Source organism: Leucoraja erinacea, chromosome 18 (genome assembly GCF_028641065.1).
Source record: "Leucoraja erinacea ecotype New England chromosome 18, Leri_hhj_1, whole genome shotgun sequence".
Classification (NCBI taxonomy): domain Eukaryota; kingdom Metazoa; phylum Chordata; class Chondrichthyes; order Rajiformes; family Rajidae; genus Leucoraja; species Leucoraja erinaceus.
Window position 1 is genome coordinate 37,185,995 of NC_073394.1, and position 25,990 is coordinate 37,211,984.

At 44.3% G+C, this 25,990-nt stretch overlaps 1 protein-coding gene across 1 annotated transcript in view; it reads left to right on the plus strand.

Moving 5' to 3' along the window:
* The window catches only part of madd (MAP-kinase activating death domain), a 196,347-nt gene that overhangs the window by 164,474 nt on the left and 5,883 nt on the right, over positions 1 to 25,990 (plus strand). The window contains exons 34-35 of the mRNA XM_055649954.1: positions 8,412 to 8,481; positions 21,044 to 21,090. Coding sequence (XP_055505929.1) covers positions 8,412 to 8,481; positions 21,044 to 21,090 — 117 coding nt within the window. The remainder of the gene's footprint in view (positions 1 to 8,411; positions 8,482 to 21,043; positions 21,091 to 25,990) is intronic.

Consider the following 25,990-nt stretch of genomic DNA (forward strand, 5'->3'; position numbering starts at 1 on the left):
GCTCGGTGTTCCCTTTTTTGTTTCTGTTGCTGTATGAACAGAGGTTTTGACGTTGTGAGGTGCAGTGCTATGGAATTAGTGTGCATGGTATACATGCATGTAACATTCTGAATCCTCAGTGAGCTGCCCTGTGGCCTCCATTTGTCCAGAGTTAGTTTTAGGTTGTTTTTAGAGATTCTACGCGGAAACAGGCCCTTCGGTCCACCGAATCCGTGCCGACCAGCGATCCCCGCACATTAACACTATCCTACACACACTAGGAACAATTTGAACATACACCAAGCCAATTAACCTACATACCTGTACGTCTTTGGTGTGTGGGAGGAAACCAAAGATCTCGGAGAAAACCCACGCAGTCACAGGGAGAACGTTCAAACTCCGTACAGACAGCGCCCATAGTCAGGATGGAACCCGGGTCTCCGGCACGCTGCGCCACCGTGCCACCCCTCTGCAGTTCACAGCGCTTTGTTGATTTGATTATTTAGTCGCATACTTGAGGTTGGCAAAAGGGTACGTTTCTTTTTAAAATATGTAATAATACATAATTTTGTTCCTCAACCTTCGAAAAGCCTTGCGAATTAACTGCTAGATTTCTGTGAAACTTCTGATCGTGGCTCCCTTTAAATCCCTCTGGTAGAGATGCCGCTGCTGAGCACTGATGCAGCTTCGTTCTGGTGACGAAGAGAAGAAGCTCCCTGTTGGAAGAGATGAAAATGTGCAGGTTTTGCCATCTGCACCCTTCACTACATGAGTGTGCCACTCAGCGGAATTGCCTTGCAGCCGTACAGACATAAGGGTTGCAAGCTTAGATTGACACAGTGAAAGCATTTCAACTTGGAGCCAATCTTCAGAGGGGTTCTTACCCTCCCTACTTAATGTCTCCCATGGTGGGGTTCACGGTGACTTGTTCGTATAAATTCAGAACTGGCTTACTCATAGGCACAGGCCTGTGGTGGAAGTACAATATTCTGGCTGGAGGTCTGTGACCAGTGGATGTTCACAGGGGTGCGTACTGGGGCATCTGTTGTTTCTGATGTATATAAATGACGGGTATAAATGTAGATGGGTTAGTTAGTAAGTTTGTAGACTTACTAAGATTGTTGGAGTTGTGGGCAGTGAGGACGGCTGTGAAAATATACAGTGGGATATAGATCAACTGCAGAAATGAGTGGAGGAATTTAATCCGAGCAGGTGCACTTGGCACATTGAATGAAAGGTTATACAGTTGATAGAATATAAGGGTATACAGGGGATAGCAAGAGGGACCTTGGGGGTTTGATCCGCAGCTCCCTGAAGTGGCAACACAAGTGGATCGCGATAAAGAAGGTGTATTGTATGATGCCTTCCTTGGTTGGGGCATTGGATGTAAGAATCAGGAAATCATGATGCAGCTTTCTAGGAGTTTGGTTCGGTCGCATTTGGAGTATTATGTGCAGTTCTGGCTGCCCCATTACAGGAAGGGTGTGGAGGCAGTAGAGAGGGTGCAGAAGAGGTTTGCCACAATACTGCCAGGATTAGGGTATTAGCTACGAAAGAGGTGGGACAAATTTGGATTTTTCGCTTGAATGCCGAACTTGGGGAGAGAATTGACAGAAGTTGTATAAACCTATACAAAGAGGCGAAGATAGGCAAAACTTTTACCATGGTGGATATGCCAAAGACGAAAGGGCGTGGTTTAAGGAGAGTGGATTAAAGTTTAAAGGAGATACGTGTGGCAGGTTTTCCACTCAGACAGTGGCAGGTGCTTGGAGCGTGCTGCCAAGGATGGTGGTGGAGGCCGATATGATAGTGGCATTTAAGAGTCTTTTAGATTTCCACATCATTACTAACTTCCACCCTGCCCTCAAATTCACTTGGCCTATCTCTGCAACCTCTCTCACCTTTCTCTATCTCTTTTTTTCCCATCGCAGGGAACAGACTATCGACTGACATCTGCTGTAAACCCACTGACTCCCACAGTTATCTGGACAGCACCTGAACCCACCCGGGCACTTGCATCCTCTACTCCCAACTTCTCTGTCTTTGCTGCATCTACTCCCAAAATGTGTCTTTCAACTCGCAGACATCCAATATTTCCTCTTTAGTAAACATGGTTCCCCCGCTGCTGTTGAAGATGTTTTTTTCACCCATGTCTCCTCTGTCCCGTTGTTCTGCTCTCACTCCCCCTCCACCCAGATGGAACAAAGATAGAGTTCCTCTGTCTTTAAATTTCACCCCACTGCATCCAACACATTATTCTCAAACATTTCTGCCCCATTCAATGTGATCTCACCGCCATTCACATCTTCCCACCACCACACCTTTCTGCTCTCCATAGAGACCATTCCCTCCAATTGGGAATTGTTTCCCTCATCCCTATAAGGAGAGGTTTTATAAAGTTGCATTGTTTTCTCTGGAGCTTTGGAGGTTGAGGGATGACCTGATAGAATAATTTAAAATTGAGAAGCATAGATAGGATAGAGAGTCCAAATCTTTTTCCCAGGGTGAAAATGTTGAATGTTTTATGGTGAAAGAGACAAAGTTTAACGGAGAAGTGTGGGGTAAATTTTTTCACATAGTGGTGGGAGTTTGGAATGCACTACCAGGGGTGGTAGTGGGGGCAGATACAATAGTGATAATCGTGGATTTTGGATAGGCATGTGGATGTGGAAAGGATATGGATCACATGCAAGCAGAGAAGATTAGTTTAACTTGGGTTCATATTCAGCTTGACATTGTGGTCTTTTCAAAGCTGGAAAAGGCGCGAGGCAGGACAAAGCGTGGCAGTTATTGGTCGACACAGGCAAGGAATTTTTTTGACAGGCAGAGATGGTTGGAACAAATGCCAAAGATAAGAGCCAAAGGAGTGAGCTCCGCTTCCCATTCCCATGCTGTCCTGGGCTTCGTTCATTGCCAGAGTGAGGCCACATGCAACCTGGAGAAACAGCTCCTCATATTCCGCTTGAGTAGCTTACAACCCAACAGCATGAATGTTGAATTCTCCAACTTTAGGTATCCTCTAACTAGCCCCCATCACTTCTCCCCCACACCTTTCCTATCCCCCATCCCTCCCCTTTGACCCCACCTGGACTCCCACATATTTCTCCCTTCCTCTCTCCACCACCTGTTTATTTCCTCCCCTTGGCTTCACAGTCACAACTCTTCAAACCTGACACCCTTGGCTCTTATCTCTGGCCTTTGTTGTAACCATATGCCTGTCAAAAAAAACACCCTTGCTTGTGTTGACATTATCTGCCACGCTTTGTTCAGACTCTCCCCTTTTCCAATTCCCCCCCTCCCACCTGCAATCAATCTGAAGTAGAGTCTCGACCTGAAACATAACCTATCCATGTTCTCTAGAGATGCTGCCTGACCTGCTGACTTACCCAGCACTTGTGCCCATTTGTTCGATTAGTACAATGATGGCCTAGTGAACAGTGGAGAGTTGTCGAAGGTTACACCAGGATCTTGAACAACTGGTAAAGTGGACAAGGGAATAGTAGGTGTAATTTAAATCAGAGTGGTGTGAAACTAGGGATTTTGGAAAGTTCAGGAAGCAAAGTGGTACACATGCATTGTATGCATTGATGGGGCCAAAGTAGAGATGGTTGAAAGCTTCAAGTTCCTAGAAGTAAATATCACCAGTAACTTGGCCGGGACTAGCCACATCGAAGCAATTGCCAAGAAAGCACAACTACACCTCTACTTCCATCGAAGGCTTAGGAAATTCGATAAGTCCCTAACAACTCTCACCAACGTCTACAGATGCGCCGTAAAAAGCATTTTTTTCAGGATGCATCATGGCATGGTTTGGGAACAGCTCCATCCAAGCTGGAGAAATGGCATTTCCATTGACTACACTTCACACTGCCTCTGCAAGGCCATCAGCATAATCAAGTACAAGTCTCATCCTGGTAACTTCCTCTTCTCCCATTGGGCAAGGGTACAGAAGTGAAAACGCACACCTCCAGAATCAGGGATAGTTTCTTCCCAGCTGTTATGAGCAACTGAAACATCCTGTCAATAACTGGAGAGCAGTCCTGAACTGCTGCTACCTCATTAGAGACCCTTGGACTATCTTTAATCGGACCTTGCTGGATATTATCTTGCACTAAACATTATTCCCTTCATCATGTATCTGTACACTGTGGACAGCTCAATTGTAATCATGTATAGTCTTTCCACTGACTGGTTAGCACGCCACAGAAAGCTTATCACCACTGTACCTTGGTAAACCTGACAATAAACCAAACCAAATCACACCACATCAGAATACCAGATGCAGTGGATGAGATTAGAGGAAGTGCATGAGAACCTCTGCCTCACCTGGAAGGACTGCTGGGGTCCCTCGATGGAGGTGAAGTTGGAGGTATATGGCAGGTGTTACATCTCCAGTGTTTGCAGGAGAAGGTACCACTTTCTACTCCTCCCACTTTCTCCATTAAAGGTGTAGCCATGGGAACACACATGGACCCCAGTTATGCTTGCCTTTTTGTTGGTTACTACGAACAGTCCTTGTTCCAAACGACACTGGTCCTATCCCCAAACTCGTTCTTCGCTATATCGGTGACTGCATCGGGGCTACCTCCTGTACCCGTGCAGAACTCATGGACTTTATTAACTTCACCATGAACTTCCACCCTGCCTTGAAATTCATCTGGAATACCACTAACACCTCTCTCCCCTTTCTTGATCTATCTGTCTCCATCACGGGAGACATACTATCGACTGACGTCTACTACAAATCTACTGACTGCCACAGTTATCTGGACTATACTTCTTCCCACCTTGGCTCTTGCAAGGAAGGTATTCCCTACTGTCAATGTTTCTGTTTCTGCTGCATCTCCTCCCAAGATGAGGATTCCCATACATCTGAGATGTTCTCATTGTTTAGTACAAGTGGGTCTCCCCCTTCTGTCATACATGGGTCCCTCATATGTGTCGCCAGTGTGTGACGTACTTCTCCACCTCCCCACAGACGCAACAGGAACAGAGTTGCCCTTTTCCTCACCTTTCACTCCACCAGCCTCTACATCCAACACCTCATCCTCTGACATTTCCATCGCCTCCAATGTCATGGCATCACTAATTACATCTTCCCATCCTCACCCCTTTCCCACATCTGCTGAGACCGCTCCTTCTACAACTCATTTGTTTACTCATCCCTTACTATTCAAACCCCTCCCTCCCCACAGCAGGCAATGAAGAAAGCTAATGGCATGTTGGCCTTCATAACAAGATGAGTTGAGTATAGGAGCAAAGAGGTCCTTCTGCAGTTGTACAGGGCCCTGGTGAGACCACACCTGTAGTATTGTGTGCAGTTTCGGTCCCCAAATTTGAGGAAGGGCTATTGAGGGAGTGCTGTGTAGGTTCACGAGGTTAATTCCCGGGATGGCGGGACTGTCATATGATGAAAGAATGGAACGAGGTAGTCTATCAGGGAACCTCCCTGCCTGAGGGCATCTGTTGCCGGCCGAGATGTGTCCTGTTTTTTCTTCGCTTCCAGTTTTTTTCCCCCCCAATCTTCCTGCTATAATCAGTCTGAAAAAGGGTCCCGACACGAAACGGCACCTATCCATTTTCTCCAGAGATGCTGCCTGACCTGAGTTACTTCAGCATTTTGTGTTTATCGTTGCATAGACCAGGTCTATTTTCTCTGGAGCAAAGGTGGTTGAGAGATGACGTAGTTGAAGTATATTAAATTATGGGAGGCTTCAAGTGGGTAGATAGATAGTATGTTTCACATGTTGTGAGTGTCTAAAATTAGTGCATAGTATAAGATGAAAGGGAGATGATCTGAACGGAATCTAAGGGGTAAATGTTCACATAGAGAGTGGTGACTATCCTGAATGAGTTGCCATAGGAGATGATGGAGGCAGGAATAGTAACATAATTTATGCGTCATTTTTATAGGTACTTGAATGGGCAAGGCATAGAGGGATTTGGAATTATTGCAGGCGTGGGATCGGTGTAAATAGGGATGATGGCCGGCATAGATGCAGTGGGCTGAAGAGCCTGTCTCTCTGCTACACAACTCTGACTCTATAATCTTTTTTACAACCTCTCCGAAGCCTCCATGTCTTTACTGAATTGTGGTGTGTAGAAATGGAGACGATACATCAGATGTGGCTGGGCCTGGGTTTTATGACAGTTCATCATTACTTGTGGCTTTATTTACCAAGCCTAGGATCCTGTTTGCTTTTACTTTCTCCACCTGTTCTGCACTTTAAACAAACTGTGGGCATGTTGCCCAAGATCTCTCTGTTCTTGTGCTCTCTTGTTTATTCAGTGTTTCATTCCTCATACCAAACTTCCAACCACTTGTACTTCTTAGCATTAAATTTCATCTTCCACCTATCCATCTATTCCACATGGCTCTGTTAGTATCTGTGAAGTTTGATATCACAGTTCACTACGTCTTTTAGTCATTTGCAAGATTTAAATATTGTACCCTCTACTCTAAAATCCAACATCAACATATATGAAGGAAAGTACTGATCCCTGGGGAAACCAGTATACACTTCCCACCTACCCTGAAAACAACCTTGTACTATTATGCAAATTCCTGTCACTTAGCCCATTTTCTATCCATGCGGTTTGTGCCCCATTTGTTCCACGGCCTTCAATCTTGATGACATGACTCTTTTCTAATGACTTCTGCAAATCTATATGTACCATTTCAGCTGCATTTCCCCATTGGCTTCTTGTATTAACTTTATCACAAAATTCTTCAATTATTGGGCACAATTTGCCTTTAACTTCCATACTGGGATATCGAAGCAGTCCATATATCCAGTGGCTGTGAATTCTTATTTTTCCTAAATAATCTACATGGTTTATTCCTCCACCCATTTCTGAGCCAGGGTGTAAAATTTGCAGTTTTCCAGTCCCCAGGTAACTACTCTTGAAGCTATAGCTGCCTGGAAGATTGTGACCAGGGCCTCTGCTACTTTCCCCTCTCACTTCCCTTGCCAAGCTTGGATGCATCCCATCTGGACCAGGTGATTTATGTGCATTGTGCTGCTCGCCCTTCAAGTAGCTCCTGAATGCATGTATAAAGTTAGCAGGGGAGGGTGATATGGAGCGATGTTGCAAGGTACGGGAAACTGGATAGATCATCCATCAAGAGAAAGCAGCACCGTTTAAAGGGCTTATAACACACTTGGATATCACGTAACATGGAGAGGCAGATGTGATGTTTATGTATTAAAGGTCTTTTATTGTCACGTATACCAAATTAAGGTTCAGTGATATTCGAATTACCATGCAGCCAAATTTTAAAAAATAGTAACAAGACTCACAACTACATAAAAGTTAACATAAACATCCACCACAGTGGATTCCCCACATTTTTCACTGGGATGGAAAGGAATAAAGTCCAATCTTCTTCCCTCTTTAATCTCCCGCGGTCGGGGCAGTCGAACCGTCAGGCCGATTGAAGCTTCCGCAGCCGGCGGTCGAAGCTCCTGCGTCGGAGCGGTCGAAGCCCCCTCCCCGTCGGGGCGGTCGAAGCTCCTGCGGCTTGGAGCTCCCGAAGTCGGTCTCTAACCAGGGACCGTGAGCTTCACGATGTTAAAGTCCGCAGGCTCCCGTGGTTGGCTCTCGCAAATCGATCTCCAGCAAGAGACCGCCAACTCCTCGATGTTAGGCCACAGTGCAGACAGAGATACGATACGGAAAAATAAACGCATATCCGTCGAGGTAAGAGATTAAAAAGGTTTCTCCCACCCACAACCCCCACATAAAACAAGCTAAAGTACTCTAAAACATAGATTTAACACATACTATTGAAACAACAAAGAAGGAATGGACAGAGACTGTTAGCGAGGCAGCCATTGCTGGCGCCACCTGGTGGAAAATGTGTAGTGTCTTTCTACATTTGTACTTGTACTGTTAGGTTAAACGTAACATTTTGGCGTGATTGTGTATGCTTTCCTTACGATGGGATATGGATGCATATTCACACAGCTGATGCCAAATGGATAGGACTATACATAAATATAACATGGGAAGGGTTAGTATATTGGCATTCAACACTTGATATTACTGTCTCCCTGTGCTTGTCACAGCATGAACGAGAGTAGGAGAGTGCAGTGCGTGGGTGAGTGTTTCCTAGTGTGCCCAATATTAATTCCAACCATTTCTCTTCCATGCTTTCTCCTCCTGCAAGGAGTGGAAGGTACCAGTCTACTGCTGTCTTTGCTTCTTAGCGATAATTTCTCATACTTTTAGTTTTGCTTTGTGGCAGCAGATTGTGGGATTTGTATTTTTTATTTATTACATGCTCTGCTAGATCTGCTGTGACATTAAACATTTTAATTTATATATATATAATATATATTATATATATAATATTAATATATATATACATTTTTTTCCTGGATTTTGGTTAGCATCTTGGCTAATGGCCTTTCCTTTTTGTTTATTTTCAGGTTTTCATTGAACTGAGTCACATTAAAAAGTGCAATACAGTCAGAGGAGTCTTTGTCCTGGAAGAATTTGGTAATTAAATGTTTAATATTGGCTCCATGCCAGGTACAATCATCACGCAAACATGAAAGTGGCAGAGACACTCCTTCAGAAGGGTGGGAGCAAGCATGGAGAGACGTGCAGCCGCAGCCATAAGAGATGGACTTTACACGCATGCTGTGGGAAGTTTAGGTTCAGAGCCTCTCGGATGTTTGGAGAGTTCTCAGTGAGATCAGCATGTGGTGAGTGGGTGTACCGTTTGACTGGCAACTGCTTTGGGTAGGATCAATTTGATGGTTTTAATGTTTCAGTCCCAATAATAGAAACAGACTCCAAGATCAATATAATACAATGACAGTGGATCCTCCCAAATAGCATCTCTGGTCCAAATTTTCGTGAGTTCATTAGGAGGAATGTACAAGAGTACAAAATAGAAAAATTAGAGTATTCCAACAAGTTCAGAATTAAAAATGAGAGGAATGTAGTTTTCTCCCAGCTCAGAGACTGACATATTGTTTGCACTAATCTTTCACATCAAATAAACTTACCATTTCACTCTTCAGTCTGTCTGCTCACTGTATACCTTAGTCCTTTCACTTCTACAAGTCTTCTAACATCAGCGAGTTTTGTTTTATTCCAGTGACTAGTGGTATGGTGATGAGTGTTGTCATTCCTCATATTCTGGTTACCCGACCACAGGATGGATACCTTTAAATTGGAATGAGTGCAGAAAAGATTCACCGGGATGTTACCTGGACATGTGGGCTTGAATTATAGGGAGCGGTTGGATAGGCTGGAATTTCTTTCTTTGGAGTGTAGGAGGCTGCGGGGTGACCTTATTGAAGTGTACAAAATCATGAAGGAGTGTAGGAGGGAACTACAGGTTTAAACTGAAGTTAGATACAAAATGTCGGAGTAACTCATGGAGCAACCTGGAGAGAAGGAATGGGTGACGTTTCGCATCGAGTCCCTTCTTCAGACGGAAGAATCTCGTCCTGAAATGTCACTCATTCCTCCACTCCAGAGATGCTGCCTGTCCTGCTGAATTACTCTAGCAGTTTGTGTCTAAAATCATGACGGACATGGATAAAGTGAACACTTGCTTTCGGGTCGAGTCCCTTCTTCAGACAGAAGGATCTCGACCCGAAATGTCACTCATTCCTTCTGTCCAGAGATGCTGCCTGTCCTGCTGAATTACTCTAGCATTTTGTGTCTAAAATTATGACGGACATGGATAAAGTGAACACTTGACAATCTTTTTCCCCCAAAGTAGAGGATTTTAAAACTAGAGGCCTAGGATTAAGGTAAAAGGGAAGAGATTTAAGAGGAACCACAGGCAACTTTTTCACTGAAATGTAAGGGGAATGAGCTGGCTGTGGAAGATATAGAAGTGGATACGAATACGACTTTAAAGAGATATTTGGACATATAAATGGATAAACAGGGTTGAAACGGATATGGTCCAAATGGGAAGAGCCCACAATGTAACTTGGTCCTCACATCTCTGTTGTAAAGGAATGCATGTTGTTGGCAAGTGGGAACCACTTGAAGTGATGAAGTTCTATCTACCTCTTGATGAAGTTCTATCTACACCTTTTCCACAAGAGGAGGAATGGAATATTCCATTTCGAGTGTAGATCCCTTCATGTGGAACAGTACAGAACAGCACAGGAATGGGACCTTTGGCCCACAAGGTCTATGCCTAACATGATGCCAAGTTAACCTCTGCCTGCCCTCTCTGTCATTTCTAAAAGACTCTGAAATGCAACATTCGTATCTACTTCTCTGTGTGCAGCGGACAACTCATTCCAAGCACACACCGCTCTATTGGAGAAAAAAACATGCCCCAGCCATCTCCTTAAAACTTTAGGCAAGGCCCACATGTATTTGACATTTCCATCGTGAGAAAAAGGTCTGGGTTTACTCTTTCGCTGTCTCTTGTAGTTTTATATACAGGTTGAACATCGATTTTCCAGCAGCTGATGGTCCGTTCACCCCTATAATCCGGACCAAATTACAACAGCTCAGTTGAAATTCCCCAATCGGCCACGAATGGCATTGTGAGTGGTGAACACTCTTTCCCATCTTGTCCCTGCATCGTGAAAGAAACAACTATGCTTTCAATTTTCTCTCCTAATTGTTTCACAAAGAAAACATAGTAAATCCTTACATTCCGCCACAAAAGGTCCAACACCTGGCACTTGCTTGGATTAAACTCCATCTTTCATTTCTCTGCCCATTTCTTTAGCTGATTTATATCCCGGTGCACCCTTTGGCAACCAACCTCCTTGTCTGCAACTTCACCAATTTGGTGTCGCCAGAAAACGTATTAACAACCCATCTGAAAAAGGGTTTCGACCCGAAACGTCCTCTAATCCTTTTCTCCAGAGATCCTGTCTGACCCGCTGAGTTACTCCAACTTTTTGTGTCTATCTTCGGTTTAAACAAGTATGTGCAGTCCTTCCTGCCCATCTACATTTAAGTTGTTTAAGATGAGGATATGCTCGACATTCTCAGTCACTTGAAAGTAGATAAATCACCCGGGCCTGATCAGATATATCTGAGGACCTTGCGGGAAGCTAGAGAAGAAATTGGAAGAGCCCTGGCTGTGCTATATGAATCATAGTTATACACGGTTGAAGTGCCAAATGACCCGAGGATGGCTAATGTTCTGCCTCCTTTTATGAATGGTTGCAAGGGAATATTTGGGAACTATAGAGCAGTGAACTGGACATCTTTAGTAGCTAAGTTACTGGAAAGCATTCTGAGGGATACAATATATACACATTTGAATAGTCAGGGGCTAATTAGGGATGGTCAGCATGGTTATGTATGTGGGAGATTGTGTCTCAGGAATTTGATTCAGTGTTTTTAAGAAGTAACAAGAAGATTGATGAGAACAAGGTTGTCGACATTGAATTTCAGCAAGACCTTTGATAAAGTTTGATGTGGTAGCTACTCTGGAAGGTTAGATCACGGATTCAGTGGGTCAGAGCTGACAGGATAAAGAATTGGCTTCATGGAAGGTTTGGCCCATATTCTCTAAACCTTACCTGTCCATGTGCCTCAACTACCTCATCTGACAGCCCATTCTATACACCCATCACTCTCTGAGTGAAAAGGTTGCCCCTCAAGTTCCTATTACATCTTTCCCCTCTCACCTTAAATCAGTGTCCATTAATTATTGATTCGCCTACCCTGGGTAAAAGACAATGCATTAACCCTATCAATTCTCACCATGATTCCCCACCTCTATAAGATGACTTTTCAGCCTGCAAGGAATACAATTCTAGCTTGCCCAGCCTCTTCCTATCACTCAGACCCTCGAAACCTGGCAATATCCTCATAAATCTTTTCTGAGCTCTTTCCAGCTTAGTGATTACCTTTTTATTGTACATCAGTGAGATTGAGTAGGTACTTGGACTGATATATGTTCTTAAAGCTGTCTGGGTTTACTCTTTCGCTGTCTCTTGTAGTTTTATATACAGGTTGAACATCGATTTTCTAGCAGCTGATGGTCCGTTCACCCCTATAATCCGGACCAAATTACAACAGCTCAGTTGAAATTCCCCAATCGGCCACGAATGGCATTGTGAGTGGTGAACACTCTTTCCCATCTTGTCCCTGCATCGTGAAAGAAACAACTATGCTTTCAATTTTCTCTCCTAATTGTTTCACAAAGAAAACATAGTAAATCCTTACATTCCGCCACAAAAGGTCCAACACCTGGCACTTGCTTGGATTAAACTCCATCTTTCATTTCTCTGCCCATTTCTTTAGCTCATTTATATCCCGGTGTACCCTTTGGCAACCAACCTCCTTGTCTGCAACTTCACCAATTTGGTGTCGCCAGAAAACGTATTAACAACCCATCTGAAAAAGGGTCTCGACCCGAAACGTCCTCTAATCCTTTTCTCCAGAGATCCTGTCTGACCCGCTGAGTTACTCCAACTTTTTGTGTCTATCTTCGGTTTAAACAAGTATGTGCAGTCCTTCCTGCCCATCTACATTTAAGTTGTTTAAGATGAGGATATGCTCGACATTCTCAGTCACTTGAAAGTAGATAAATCACCCGGGCCTGATCAGATATATCTGAGGACCTTGCGGGAAGCTAGAGAAGAAATTGGAAGAGCCCTGGCTGTGCTATATGAATCATAGTTATACACGGTTGAAGTGCCAAATGACCCGAGGATGGCTAATGTTCTGCCTCCTTTTATGAATGGTTGCAAGGGAATATTTGGGAACTATAGAGCAGTGAACTGGACATCTTTAGTAGCTAAGTTACTGGAAAGCATTCTGAGGGATACAATATATACACATTTGAATAGTCAGGGGCTAATTAGGGATGGTCAGCATGGTTATGTATGTGGGAGATTGTGTCTCAGGAATTTGATTCAGTGTTTTTAAGAAGTAACAAGAAGATTGATGAGAACAAGGTTGTCGACATTGAATTTCAGCAAGACCTTTGATAAAGTTTGATGTGGTAGCTACTCTGGAAGGTTAGATCACGGATTCAGTGGGTCAGAGCTGACAGGATAAAGAATTGGCTTCATGGAAGGTTTGGCCCATATTCTCTAAACCTTACCTGTCCATGTGCCTCAACTACCTCATCTGACAGCCCATTCTATACACCCATCACTCTCTGAGTGAAAAGGTTGCCCCTCAAGTTCCTATTACATCTTTCCCCTCTCACCTTAAATCAGTGTCCATTAATTATTGATTCGCCTACCCTGGGTAAAAGACAATGCATTAACCCTATCAATTCTCACCATGATTCCCCACCTCTATAAGATGGCTTTTCAGCCTGCAAGGAATACAATTCTAGCTTGCCCAGCCTCTTCCTATCACTCAGACCCTCGAAACCTGGCAATATCCTCATAAATCTTTTCTGAGCTCTTTCCAGCTTAGTGATTACCTTTTTATTGTACATCAGTGAGATTGAGTAGATACTTGGACTGATATATGTTCTTAAGGCTTGTTCTATTTAGGTATTTGAGGGTGAAGAAATTAATTGCTGCGCTATTGTGGTTGTACAATAGATTGCTGCTGCCAGTTGGCCAAATAAAGGGGTGAAAGTCGGGCTCTCGTGATAGAAAGTGCTGCTTTTTTAGAGGTCATCTGGAATTTGGTGTGTATTTCTAGATGGCACAAGAAAGGGCCTAACGGGATTTAGATCAGTGCAATGCAGATTCATCAGAGTTAGTTAAATTAGGCTTGCATTCAGGTAAAGTGAGGAGTTGCTTTGATTTAGAATTGAAGGAATTTTAAAGGGTATATATTTCTGTTAGAGTGGGAGTCTAAGACTAAAGAACCTGCTTTTAAAAGTTTAGGATAGCAATTAGAAAACATTTCTTCAGAAGAGGTCCAGAATATGCCGCTTTCTACAACAAAAAATAGACAATGTGCCAAGTTATAAATATTAAATATATTAATATTGAAGTTTGATGAGTTTCTGAGAGTTGAGTATATTAAAGGCAATGAAACATTCGCAGGCCAGGAAGCATTCATGGAGAATGAAGCAGAGTTAACAGGTGACATCAATGACCCTTGATTAGAACCTGAAATGTTAAATCCTTCTACTCCTATCTGCCTGAAAAAGCTCTTCCTCAGATTGCCCCAAATTTCTTGCCTCATAGTCATAGCTCTCTAAAGTATGCACGATGCAGTGCAGAATGTAGAGACAGGTTGGTAGACATAAAATGCTGGAGAAACTCAGCGGGTGAGGCAGCATCTATGGAGAGAAGGAATGGGTGACGTTTGGGGTTGAGACCCTTCTTCAGTCTGGTTGAATTGGCTTAGTTGAAGGGGATTAAGCATGAAAGCTTTTTTAATTCATTCTTGATTATGGTATTTATTTTGGATATTTCTGTATTGTTGGGTTTCTTCAATCATATTCTGCATCTGTCCATACTAGAACTACATAAGACCTTGATGAGACTATTGTACTTGGAGAATTTTGTACTTAAAAACAGAAATACGTGATACAAATAGTACAACAGAACTTCATTGGAATGGTTCCTGAGATGGTGAGACTGTCATATGAGGAGAGGTTCAGAAAGCTCACCTTGAATTGAAATGGAGAACAAATGCAAGGGTGTAGCAAATAGATGCTGAAGGGATGAACCAGTCATCGCAGGTTTTGGACCAGAGATAGATAATCTACGAGAGAGTGTGGTGATTGTTAGCAATTATCAACCCAGATCAGCTCTGGAAACGTAGTCGTTTGATGAGCGACAGATTTCTGGATGTGAGGGAAACTGAAAAGTGTGAGATTACTGCAGGAAATAGATAATGACCATGACATTCATCCGTAATCTTATGCAATGGTGGTACAACTGCAAAGGGCCAAATGGCCTTTTAATACCTTGGACTCTTTGATTTTACAGTGGAATTCATAACTTAGCTCCTGCTCTCAGCTTGTCTCAAGTCCACCACTGATTTTCTGGCACCCTTGGTTTCAGATCCTTTCTGGATTATTTGTTTTATCGGACTAACAGAGGTCAAAGCTTTGTAGGGCCGAGATACTGGCCCGCAAAGTCGGCCATGGACGTCGGCTATGGGAACGGATCTGCCGGCTTTGACCAGGCCGGATTTCCAATGTCCCGGCCGCAGACAGCATACCTGACCCGTCGATTGTTGCGTAAGTCCTGATGAGGTCAGGATCCGCCTCAACAGGCCTAGGCGCAACATTTTCGGAAGGACTCCCCGTTGGGGTGGGGGGATTTTGTCTGGATTACAGTGGGGTTCCGGATCACCAGTTGCCAGAAAAGCAGTGGTGCACCTGTATTTAAAATCCCACTCCCTCTCTACTGAACCCAATCATCCCCCACTTTTCTTCCTCCCCGCGACCTCCCTCCCTCTGGCCCCCGCGACCCTCCCTCACCTCTGGACCACGCAATCTCCCCCTCTGGCCCCTGTGAGCCACCCCCCCCCCATCTCTAACCCTCGTGACCCCCTGGTCCCCACGACCTCCCCCCCACGACCTCCCTTGGTGCCTGCACCGCCTCTCCCTGTGGCTCCAGCAATCTCGCTCCCTCCGTCCATCCCATTGACGATTGAGCTCGTGCCCAATCTGGCTCCTGCGACATTGCTCCTTCCCAAACTCTGGTATCTACAAGCTCCCTTGCTCACTTCCTCTGCTGCCCATGTTCTCACCCCTTCACTAACTAGCTCCCTCTGGCGCCCACAATCTCACTTCCTCCCTCTTGCTGGCACCTACACCCTCCCACCCACCCTCTTCCTGTCACCTGGAACCTTGCTTCCACACTCTGGAATCCTTGCCCTCGCTCACCTCTGGCGCCCGCACCTAATCCCCCCTGTCGGGTTCAGAGGGGTCCCTCCCTCTGGCACGAATGCCCAATCACTGGTATCCGCTTCCTCACTCACTCCCTCCATTTGTCTCCTGCAGCTTCCAGTCCCTGCGTCTGATGCCCGTGATGGCGCGCGGTCCCTCCCTCACTCTGGTGCCCGCATCCTTGCGCACTCCCTCGCACTCTCGCCTCTGCAGCATTGCTTCCTTCCTCCCTACCTCTGGCATTCATGACCTCACTCGCACTCTCCCTCCCTTCCTTTGCCATCTGCTACCTCACTTTCTCTCTCACAGTGGATCGCTCCCTCCTCACGACCTCGCTCCCTCTCTCACTCCATCGTGCACCTGCTCCCTCTTTCTTTTTCTCACTCCCTCCACCTGTCTCCTGCAACCTCAATCTTATTCCCTCCTACTCCCTGCAACCATCCTCACTACCTCTCTCTGACCCCTGCAACCTGCTCCTCACTACCTCTCTCTACCACCCTTGCCCTCTCTGACTCTCCTCCACCCGCAAATTAGCGCCCTTCGTACTTTCCTCTCCGTGGATTCCGCAACCTCACTCCTTCCCTCTCTTCCTCTTGGCTCAAGACATCTTACCCTCTCTTGGCACCCACAAATTTGCTCCCTCCAGCTCTCCCTTTTGAACCTCGACCTTGCTCCCTCTGGATCTCGGTCTCTCACTCTCTCCATCTGGACCCCTTGACCTCGCTCTCTCCTTCCATTTGACACCCTTGAACATTTCCTCCCTCGCTCTTGTTCCACAACTTTGCTCACATGATCCCATCAACCTTCCTCCCTGCCCCTGGCACCTGTATCCTCACTCCTTCACCCCCCCCCCCCCCCCCCCCCCTCCCCCTCACAGGCATCCACAACCTTGTTCTATTCCTCTTTCTGGTGCCCACAAACTCCCTTCATCCCCACCAATGGCACCCACTCCCTCCTTCCCTCCATCTGTAAACACACTTCCACCTTCACTCTGGTTCCTGCAAACTCACTTCCTCCCTACTTCTGGCACCAGTGACCAACTCCCTCCATCACTCTTGTGCCCACGACCTTGCTTCCTCCTTTCCTCTGGTGCCTGCAACCTTGCTCCTTCCCTCGTGCTGGGATGCCTGACCTCAATCCCGCCCTACCTCTGCTCCCCTCCCCCCAATTTAGTTTCCTCCATCCTACAGGTGCCCGTCACTTTGCTCTCTCCATCCCTCCTTCCCTTCGGCACCAGCTCCCTCCCTTCCTCTAACGTCTGTAACCTTGGCTCCCTTCCCTCTGTCACCTTCCTCCCTCCCCTGGTGCTCTCATCCTCTGCCGTTTCATCCCTCTGCTGTCTGCTCACTCCCTTCGCCACATGCTACCATGCTCACTCCCTCTGGTGCCTGCGGCCTCGCTCCCTCTCTCCCTCCAAACTTCCGGCATCCTCTTTCTCGCACAGCCACTCCCTTCTGTGCCCGCGACCGCCCTCTCACATGCCTCCCTCCCTTCCTCCTGTGGCACTTGTGAGCGTTCCCACTTTTCTCTGTTTTCCTTGCTCTCTCCCTCCTGTTCCTCACACCATTCCTCCTTTCATCGTACACTCTTTTGATCCCTCCAGTTGCTTAATCATTCACTCCCTCCTACATCCACAACCTCTCCCCCTCCCACCCACCGCCACCTGCACCCATGACCTAATTCTCCCGCTACTTCTGATACCCGCAACCTTGATTCTTCCCTACGTCCATCCGCTGTCTCCATTTGGACCCCACGACCTATCTCCTTCCAATTCTCCTTCCCTCCAGCCACTTTCCTTGCCCTTCATGACCCTGAACTCTTCCTCCCTGCAACTACTTATAACATTTTATTCTTGCACTGATGTACTCGCACTAACTGCTCTAATTTGTATTTGTTACTGCACAGTTATTGTCCACTTCTGACTTTTCCTTTTAGCAGGACATTGCTCCCGTCTCTCAGCCCAGGACAGGTTGAAACATAGCTGTAACCACACATCTGTTCCCCTTTATCGAGTCTGGTTCCACAGCTTCAGTCTAGAGTCTCATTTTGGGCAAACCAGACTATGTGCATCTATCCATGTGCATGTGTGGAATATTTTGGTCTTGATGTGCAAGTATGTGTATTTTACTTTGGTTTCTTCCATTTTTTAAAATTTATTTGTAGGATGTGAACACAGTTGGTAGCAAATGGAAAAGTAATTAGCCCGATTGGATTTTATAGATTGGATATATTCGGGTAGTCGTCCACACTATCATGTAGATGTTGGCATCACAATAAATCTGGAACTGACAGGACAACTCAAGCCAATACATATGTCTGTACGTTCCACTCTGTGGAATTCTCTGCCTCCAGGCAGGTTCTCTGGATGCTTTCAAGAGAGAGCTAGATAGGGCTCTTAAAAATAGCGGAGTCAGGGGATATGGGGAAAAGGCAGGAATGGGGTACTGATTGAGGATGAACAGCCATAATCACATTGAATGGCGATGCTGGCTCGAAGGGCCAAATGGCCAACTCCTGCACCTATTGTCTATTGTCTGAGCAGTGCACCCCGCATTTGTTAGAACACATAACCATAGTGGTTAAAATGGAGTGAGAATATGTCTGTCCGTATTGACTTTGACCAGGTTGCGGTGAATCCCCTTCTCGAATGTCTGCCGTCTGTCCTGAGAAAATACGAGGTGGTACTTTTTGCAGGGAGTATGATTTAGATACAGTGGCAATGATGGAACAGAGATTACATTCTCTGTCAACTCTGTTCCAGAGCATGGTGTTCTCTCATATTTCACAGTGATAATGAAGCCTTGGTGAATTGCTGCAATGTACACTGTAGATATTTCACACTAGAGCCATGGTGCACTGGTGTGAAGGGAGTTAATCTTTAGCGTGGTGGATGTGGGGACACTCGTGTACTGCTTGATTCAAATTGGCTGCACCACTGTGCCGCCCGTACTCAGTTCAATATTGTGCCCAGAACGACGATACGTCAGATAGAAGATGAGGTGCTGATCCTCAGTCAGGACAGTGTTGGCACCACCCTTTTATTCTCTCTGCTAACATGCACTTTTGTCTCACTTTTTCAGTTCCAACGAAGCGTCGTTGACCTGAAACTTTGATTCAATTTCTCTCTATGTAGATGCTGTCTGTCCCATTGAGCATTTCCAACATTTTGAGTTTTTATTTTACCAGAGTCTGCTGTGGCATGGGTGAGCTAAATAGGCTTTTGGGGCTTTTGGCAGACTTACACTAATTGATTTGTTTATATGTTTATAAATTCTTCAGTTGCAGTCATGGTTTGTACGGATCTACTTTCAATTCTCTGGATTACAAACAGTAAAATAGCTACAGTGTTACCATCTGCTGTGTATCACAGTCTTTAGTGAGTGCTGGTATGCAGTGTTTGTAGGTAGTGGGATATACAGTGCCCTCCATAACGTTTGGAACAAAATCCCTTCATTTATTTATTTATTCGCCCCTGTAGTCCACAATTTGAGATTTGTAATAGAAAAAAATCACACGTGGTTAAAGAGCACATTGTCAGATAAAGGCCATTTTTATAGATTATCGATTCACCATGTAGAAATTACAGTAGTGTATATACATAGTGTCCCCCCCGTCCCCCGTCCCCATTTCAGGGCACCCATAATGTTTGAGAAACAGCAATGTCATGTAAGTGAAAGCAGTCATGTTTAGTATTTTGTTGCATACCCTATGCATGGCTGCTTGAAGTCTGCGATTCATGGACATCACCAGTTGCTGGGCGTCTTCTCCAGTGATGCTCTGCCAGGCCTGTATTGCAGCCATCTTTAGCTTACGCTTATTTTGGGGGCTAGGCCCCTTCAGTTTTCTCTTCAGCATATAAAAGGCAAACTCAATTGGGTTCAGATCGAGTGATTGACTTGGCCAAACAAGAATTTACCATTTTGTAGCTTTGAAAAACTCCTTTGTTGCTTTCGCAGTATATACTTGCTGTACAATGAACCGCCGGCCAATGAGTTTTCAGGTATTTGTTTAAACTTGAGCAGATTGGATGTGTCTATACACTTCAGAATTCATTACGCTACTACCGTCAGCAGTTGTATCATCAATGAAGATAAGTGAGCCAGTACCTTCAGCAGCCACACATGCCCAGGCCATAACACCCCCACCACCGTGGGGGAGTGCTTTGGATCTTGTGCAGTTCCTTCTCTCCTCGTTACTTTGCTCTTGCCATCACTCTGATATAAATTAATCTTCATCTCATCTGTCTACAAGACCCTTTTCCAGAAAGTGGTTGTTCTTTTAAGTACTTCTTGGCATACTATAACCTGGCCATCCTATTTTTGCGGTGTAACCAGTGATTTGCATCTTGCAGTGTAGCCTCTGTATTTCTGTTCATAAAGTCTTCTGCGGACAGTGGTCATTGACAAATCCACACCTGACTCCTGAAGAGTGTTTCTGATCTGTCGGTCAGGTGTTTGGGGATTTTTCTTCATTATAGAGAGAATTATTTTGTCGTCAGCTGTGGAGGTCAAACGTCGGGCCTTTGCGATTAGTAAGCTCATCAGTGCTCTCTTTCTTCTTAATGATGTTCCAAATGGTTGATTTTGGTAAGCCTAAGATTTGGCTGTTGTCTCTCACAGTTGTATTCTTGTTTCTCAGTCTCGTAATGACTTTTAACTTTCATTGGCACAACTTTGACCCTCTTGTTAATAAGCAGCAATAAACGTTTCCAAAGATGATAGAAAGACTAGAGGAAAGACTAGGTGCTGAGAGCTCTCTTATACCTGCATGAACGAGGCAATTAAACACACCTGAGCAATTACAAACACCTCTGAAGCCATGTGTCCCAAACATTATGGTGCCCTGAAATGGGGAGACAATGTAGAAACACAGCTGTAATTTCTACATGGTTAAACCAAAATGTATAAAAATACCCTTTCATAAAATCTGACAATGTGCACTTTAATCATGTTTTTCTCTTACAAATCTCAAATTGTGGAGTACAGAGGCAAATAAATAAATCATGGGTCTTTGTCCCAAACATTATGACAGGCACTGTATGTGCATGTTTGTACATTCTGTCCTTGTTTGCGTGCTTGTATCTGTTTCTTTTTCTGTTTGTGATACTGTATTAGTGTAAGAGACAGAGGCAAAGATGTGTGTTCACATGCAGCAGACTGTGGATGCAGTATGTATGTGTATCTGTACATGTGTGAAAAACGATGTGCCTGTCTGTGGGCACACAGTTTCCATTTGCATTGCATTGCATGCTCTGTTCCTGGGTTAAACTTTCTGTTTTGTCTTTTGCTCGTCTGGTTTTAGTTCCACAAACTAACGAAGTGGTGACTCACAAGTACAAGACCCCAATGGTGAGTAAGCTCTTTATCTGGTGTTACTGATCATGTGATTCTGCCCTTCTCACTCCCGTTAAACATTCAATGAATTTTAGCGGTGCACAAAGGATATTGATGTAACACTCCACTTAGCTCTGCGTTTGCAGCTGTCCCTGCCTATTAATTGGGATCTTGCCCTTTTCACTCAGAAGTTTAATAGAGTCGGAAGTATGGTGAAATACAGCCAGCATGGATTACAAAAAGGAAGTCCTGCTTGTTGAATTGTACAATATAACAACAAAAAATTGGATATCATAATTGATACTATTCAACAATGAATTTTATAAAGTACTGAATGATAGATGCATGACATAGACAGTAGAATAAATAGCATGCGATTCGGCTTACCAATTATTGGGATGTTATTTTACAGGGAATCGGTGCCAGATTATATATAGATGAGAGTTCATAGTCACACAGCATGGAAACAAGCCCTTCAACCCAACCTGCCCACACCGACCAACATGCCCCATCTACACAAGTCCCACCTGCCTGCATTTGGCCCATATCCCACTAGAGATTCAAGAGAGTTTATTGTCATGTGTCCCAGATAGGACAATGAGATTCTTGCTTTGCTTCAGCACAACAGAATATGGTAGGCATGACTAAAACTATCCTATCCATGTACTAGTGCAAATGTTTCTTAAACATGTGATAGTACCTGCCTCAACTACTTCCTCCGGCAGCTCGTTCCATACACCCACCACTCTTTGCGTAAAATAGTTACCCCTCAGTTTCCTATTAAATTTTTCATCCCTCACCTTAACCCAATATCTTCTGGTTCTCGAGTCCCCTACTCTGAACAAAACACTTTGTGCATTTACCTGATCTATTCCTCATATGTTTTTGTACACCTCTATAAGATCACCCTCATCCTCCTGCGCTCCATGGAATAGAGTCCAAGCCTGCTCAATCTCTCCCTATTGCTCAGGTCCTCGAGTCCTGGCAACATCCTCATAAATCTTACCTGCACCCTTTCCAGCTTGACATCTTTCCTACTACATGGTCCCCAAAACTGAACATAATACTCTAAATGTGGTCTCACCAATGTCTTGTATAACTATAACATGATCTCCCAACTTCTATACTCAATACTCGGACTGATGAAGCCCAATGTGCAAAAAGCTTTTTTGATCACCCTATCTACCTGTGATGAAACTTTCACTGAACTAGGTACCTGCACTCCTAGATCCTCCTGCTCTGCAACACTTCCCAGAGCCCTATCATTCACTGTGTCGGTCCTGCCCTTGTTAGATTTGCCAAATTACAACACCTCACGTTTCTCTGTATTAAATTCCATCAATCATTCCTCAGCCTACTTGCCCAACCGATCAAGATCCAGCTGCAATTTTTCACAACCATCTTCACTATCTACAATACCACCCACTTTAATGTCATCTGCAAACTTGCTAATAATATCTGGTACGTTTTCATCCAAATCATTGATATGGATAATAAACATCAATGGACCTAGCATTGAACCCTGAGACACACTACTAGTCACAGGACTCCGGTCTGAAAAGCAATCTTCCACCATTACCCTCTGCTTCCTTACATGAAGCCAATTTTCTATCAAGCTAGCTCTCCTGGGATCCGATGCGATCTGACATTCCAGAGCAGCCTATCATGCGGAACCTTGTCGAATGCTTTGCTGAAATACATACATACAACATCTACGACTGCCCTCATCAACCATTTTGGTCTTGTATGTGACAAACTCAATCAGATTCATGATATGACCTCCCATATACAACAACATGCTGACCATCCCTAATCACCCCTTGTCCATCTAAATGCATGTGTACCTTATCTCAGATTAATCTTTAGTCCCTTTCTGAACACAGAAGTTAAGATCACTGGCCTGTAGTTACCAGGCTTTTCCACGCAGTCACACAGCATGGAAACAGGCTCTTCAACCTAACTTGCCCACACTGGCCAACAAGTCTCATCTACACTAGTCTCACATGCCTGCATTTGGCCTATAATACTCTAAACCTGTCCTTTCCATGTACCTTTCTTAATTGTTTCTTAAATGTTGCAATAGTCCCTGCCTCAACTACCTCCTCTGACAGCACTTGATATAGCCTCCAGCCTTTCAGTGAAAAAATTACCCCTTTGATTCCTATTAAATCCTTTCCCCATTCTCCTTAAACCTATGTCCATATAACCATATAACAATTACAGCACGGAAACAGGCCATCTTGGCCCTACAAGTCCGTGCCGAACAACTTTTTTCCCCTTAGTCCCACCTGCCTGCACTCATACCATAACCCTCCATTCCCTTCTCATCCATATGCCTATCCAATTTATTTTTAAATGATACCAACGAACCTGCCTCCACCACTTCCACTGGAAGCTCATTCCACACCGCTACCACTTTCTGAGTAAAGAAGTTCCCGCTAAACTAGGTTACCCCTAAACATCTGTCCCTTAATTCTGAAGTCATGTCCTCTTGTTTGAATCTTCCCTATTCTCAAATGGAAAAGCTTGTCCACATCAACTCTGTCTATCCCTCTCATCATTTTAAAGACCTCTATCAAGTCCCCCCTTAACCTTCTGCGCTCCAGAGAATAAAGACCTAACTTATTCAACCTTTCTCTGTCACTTAGTTGTTGAAACCCAGGCAACATCCTAGTAAATCTCTTCTGTACTCTCTCTATTTTGTTGACATCCTTCCTATAATTGGGCAACCAAAATTGTACACCACACTCCAGATTTGGTCTCACCAATGCCTTGTACAATTTTAACATCACATCCCAGCTTCTATACTCAATGCTCTGATTTATAAAGGCTAGCATACCAAAAGCTTTCTTTACCACCCTATCTATATGAGATTCCACCTTCAAGGAACTATGCACGGTTATTCCCAGATCCCTCTGTTCAACTGTATTCTTCAATTCCCTACCATTTACCATGTACGTCCTATTTTGATTTGTCCTGCCAAGGTGTAGCACCTCACATTTATCAGCATTAAACTTCATCTGCCATCTTTCAGCCCATTTTTCCAAATGGCCTAAATCACTCTGTAGACCTTGGAAATCCTCTTCATTATCCACAACACCCCCTATCTTGGTATCATCTGCATACTAACTAATCCAATTTACCACACCTTCATCCAGATCATTGATGTACATGACAAACAACAAAGGACCCAACACAGATCCCTGAGACACCCCACTAGTCACCTGCCTCCAACCCGACAAACAGCCATCCACCATTACCCTCTGGCTTCTCCCATTCAGCCACTGTTGAATCCATCTTGCTACTCCTGCATTTATACCCAACAGTTGAACCTTCTTAACCAACCTTCCATGAGGAACCTTGTCAAAGGCCTTACTAAAGTCCATATAGACAACATCCACTGCTTTACCCTCGTCAATTTCCCTAGTAACCTCTTCAAAAAATTCAAGATGATTAGTCAAACATGACCTTCCAGGCACAAATCCATGTTGACTGTTCCTAATCAGACCCTGTTCATCCAGATGCTTATATATATTATCTCTAAGTATCTTTTCCATTAATTTGCCCACCACTGAAGTCAAACTAACAGGTCTATAATTGCTAGGTTTACTCTTAGAACCCTTTTTAAACAATGGAACAACATGCGCAGTACGCCAATCCTCGGGGACTATTCCCGTTTCTAATGACATTTGAAATATTTCTGTCATAGCCCCGGCTATTTCTATACTAACTTCCCTCAATGTCCTAGGGTATATCCTGTCAGGATCTGGAGACTTATCCACTTTTATATTTCTCAAAAGTGTCAGTACTTCTTTTACTTTGAAACTCATAGTATCCATAGCTACTCTACTAGTTTCCCTTACCTCACATAATTCAATATCCTTCTCCTTGGTGAATACCGAAGAAAATAAATGGTTCAATATCTCCCCCATCTCTTTTGGCTCTGCAGATAGCTGTCCACTCTGTCTCTCCAATGGACCAATTTTATCCCTCGTTATCCTTTTGCTATTAATATAGCTGTAGAAACCCTTTGGATTTACTTTCACCTTAATTGCCAAAGCAACCTCATATCTTCTTTTAGCTTTTCTAATTTCTTTCTTAAGATTCTTTTTACATTTACTCCTCAAGCACCTCATTTACTTCATGCTGCCTATAATTATTGTAGATCTCCCTCTTTTTCCAAACAAGATGTCCAATTTCCCTTGAAAACCTGGGCTCTTTCCAATTTTTACTGTTTCCTTTCAACCGAACAGGAACATAAAGATTCTGTACTCTTAAAATTTCCCCTTTAAATGTCCTCCATTTCTCTTCTACATCCTTCCCATAAAACAAAATGTCCCAGTTCACTCCTTTTAAATCATTTCGCATCTCATCAAAGTTAGCCTTTCTCCAATCAAAAATCTCAACCCTAGGTTCAGTTCTGACCCTCTCCATAATTATATTGAAACTAATGATATTGTGATCACTGGACCCGAAGTGCTCCCCAACGCATACCTCCGCCACCTGTCCCGTCTCATTTCCTAACAGGAGGTCCAGCACTGCCCCTCCTCTAGTAGGTACCTTTATGTATTGCTGCAAAAAGCTATCCTGCACTGATTTTACAAACTCCAAACCATCCAGCCCATTTACAGAATGTGTTTCCCAGTCTATGTGTGGAAAGTTGAAATCTCCCACAATCACTACCTTGTGCTTACTACTAATATCTGCTATCTCCTTACATATTTGCTGTTCCAATTCTTGATTCCCCATTTGGCGGTCTATAATACACCCCTATAAGTGTTGCTACACCTTTCCCACTTCTCAGTTCCACCCAAATAGCCTCCCGAGATGAGCCCTCCAATCTATCCTGCCAAAGCACTGCTGTAATATCTTCCCTGACTAGCAATGCAACACCTCCACCTCTTGCCCCTCCAAT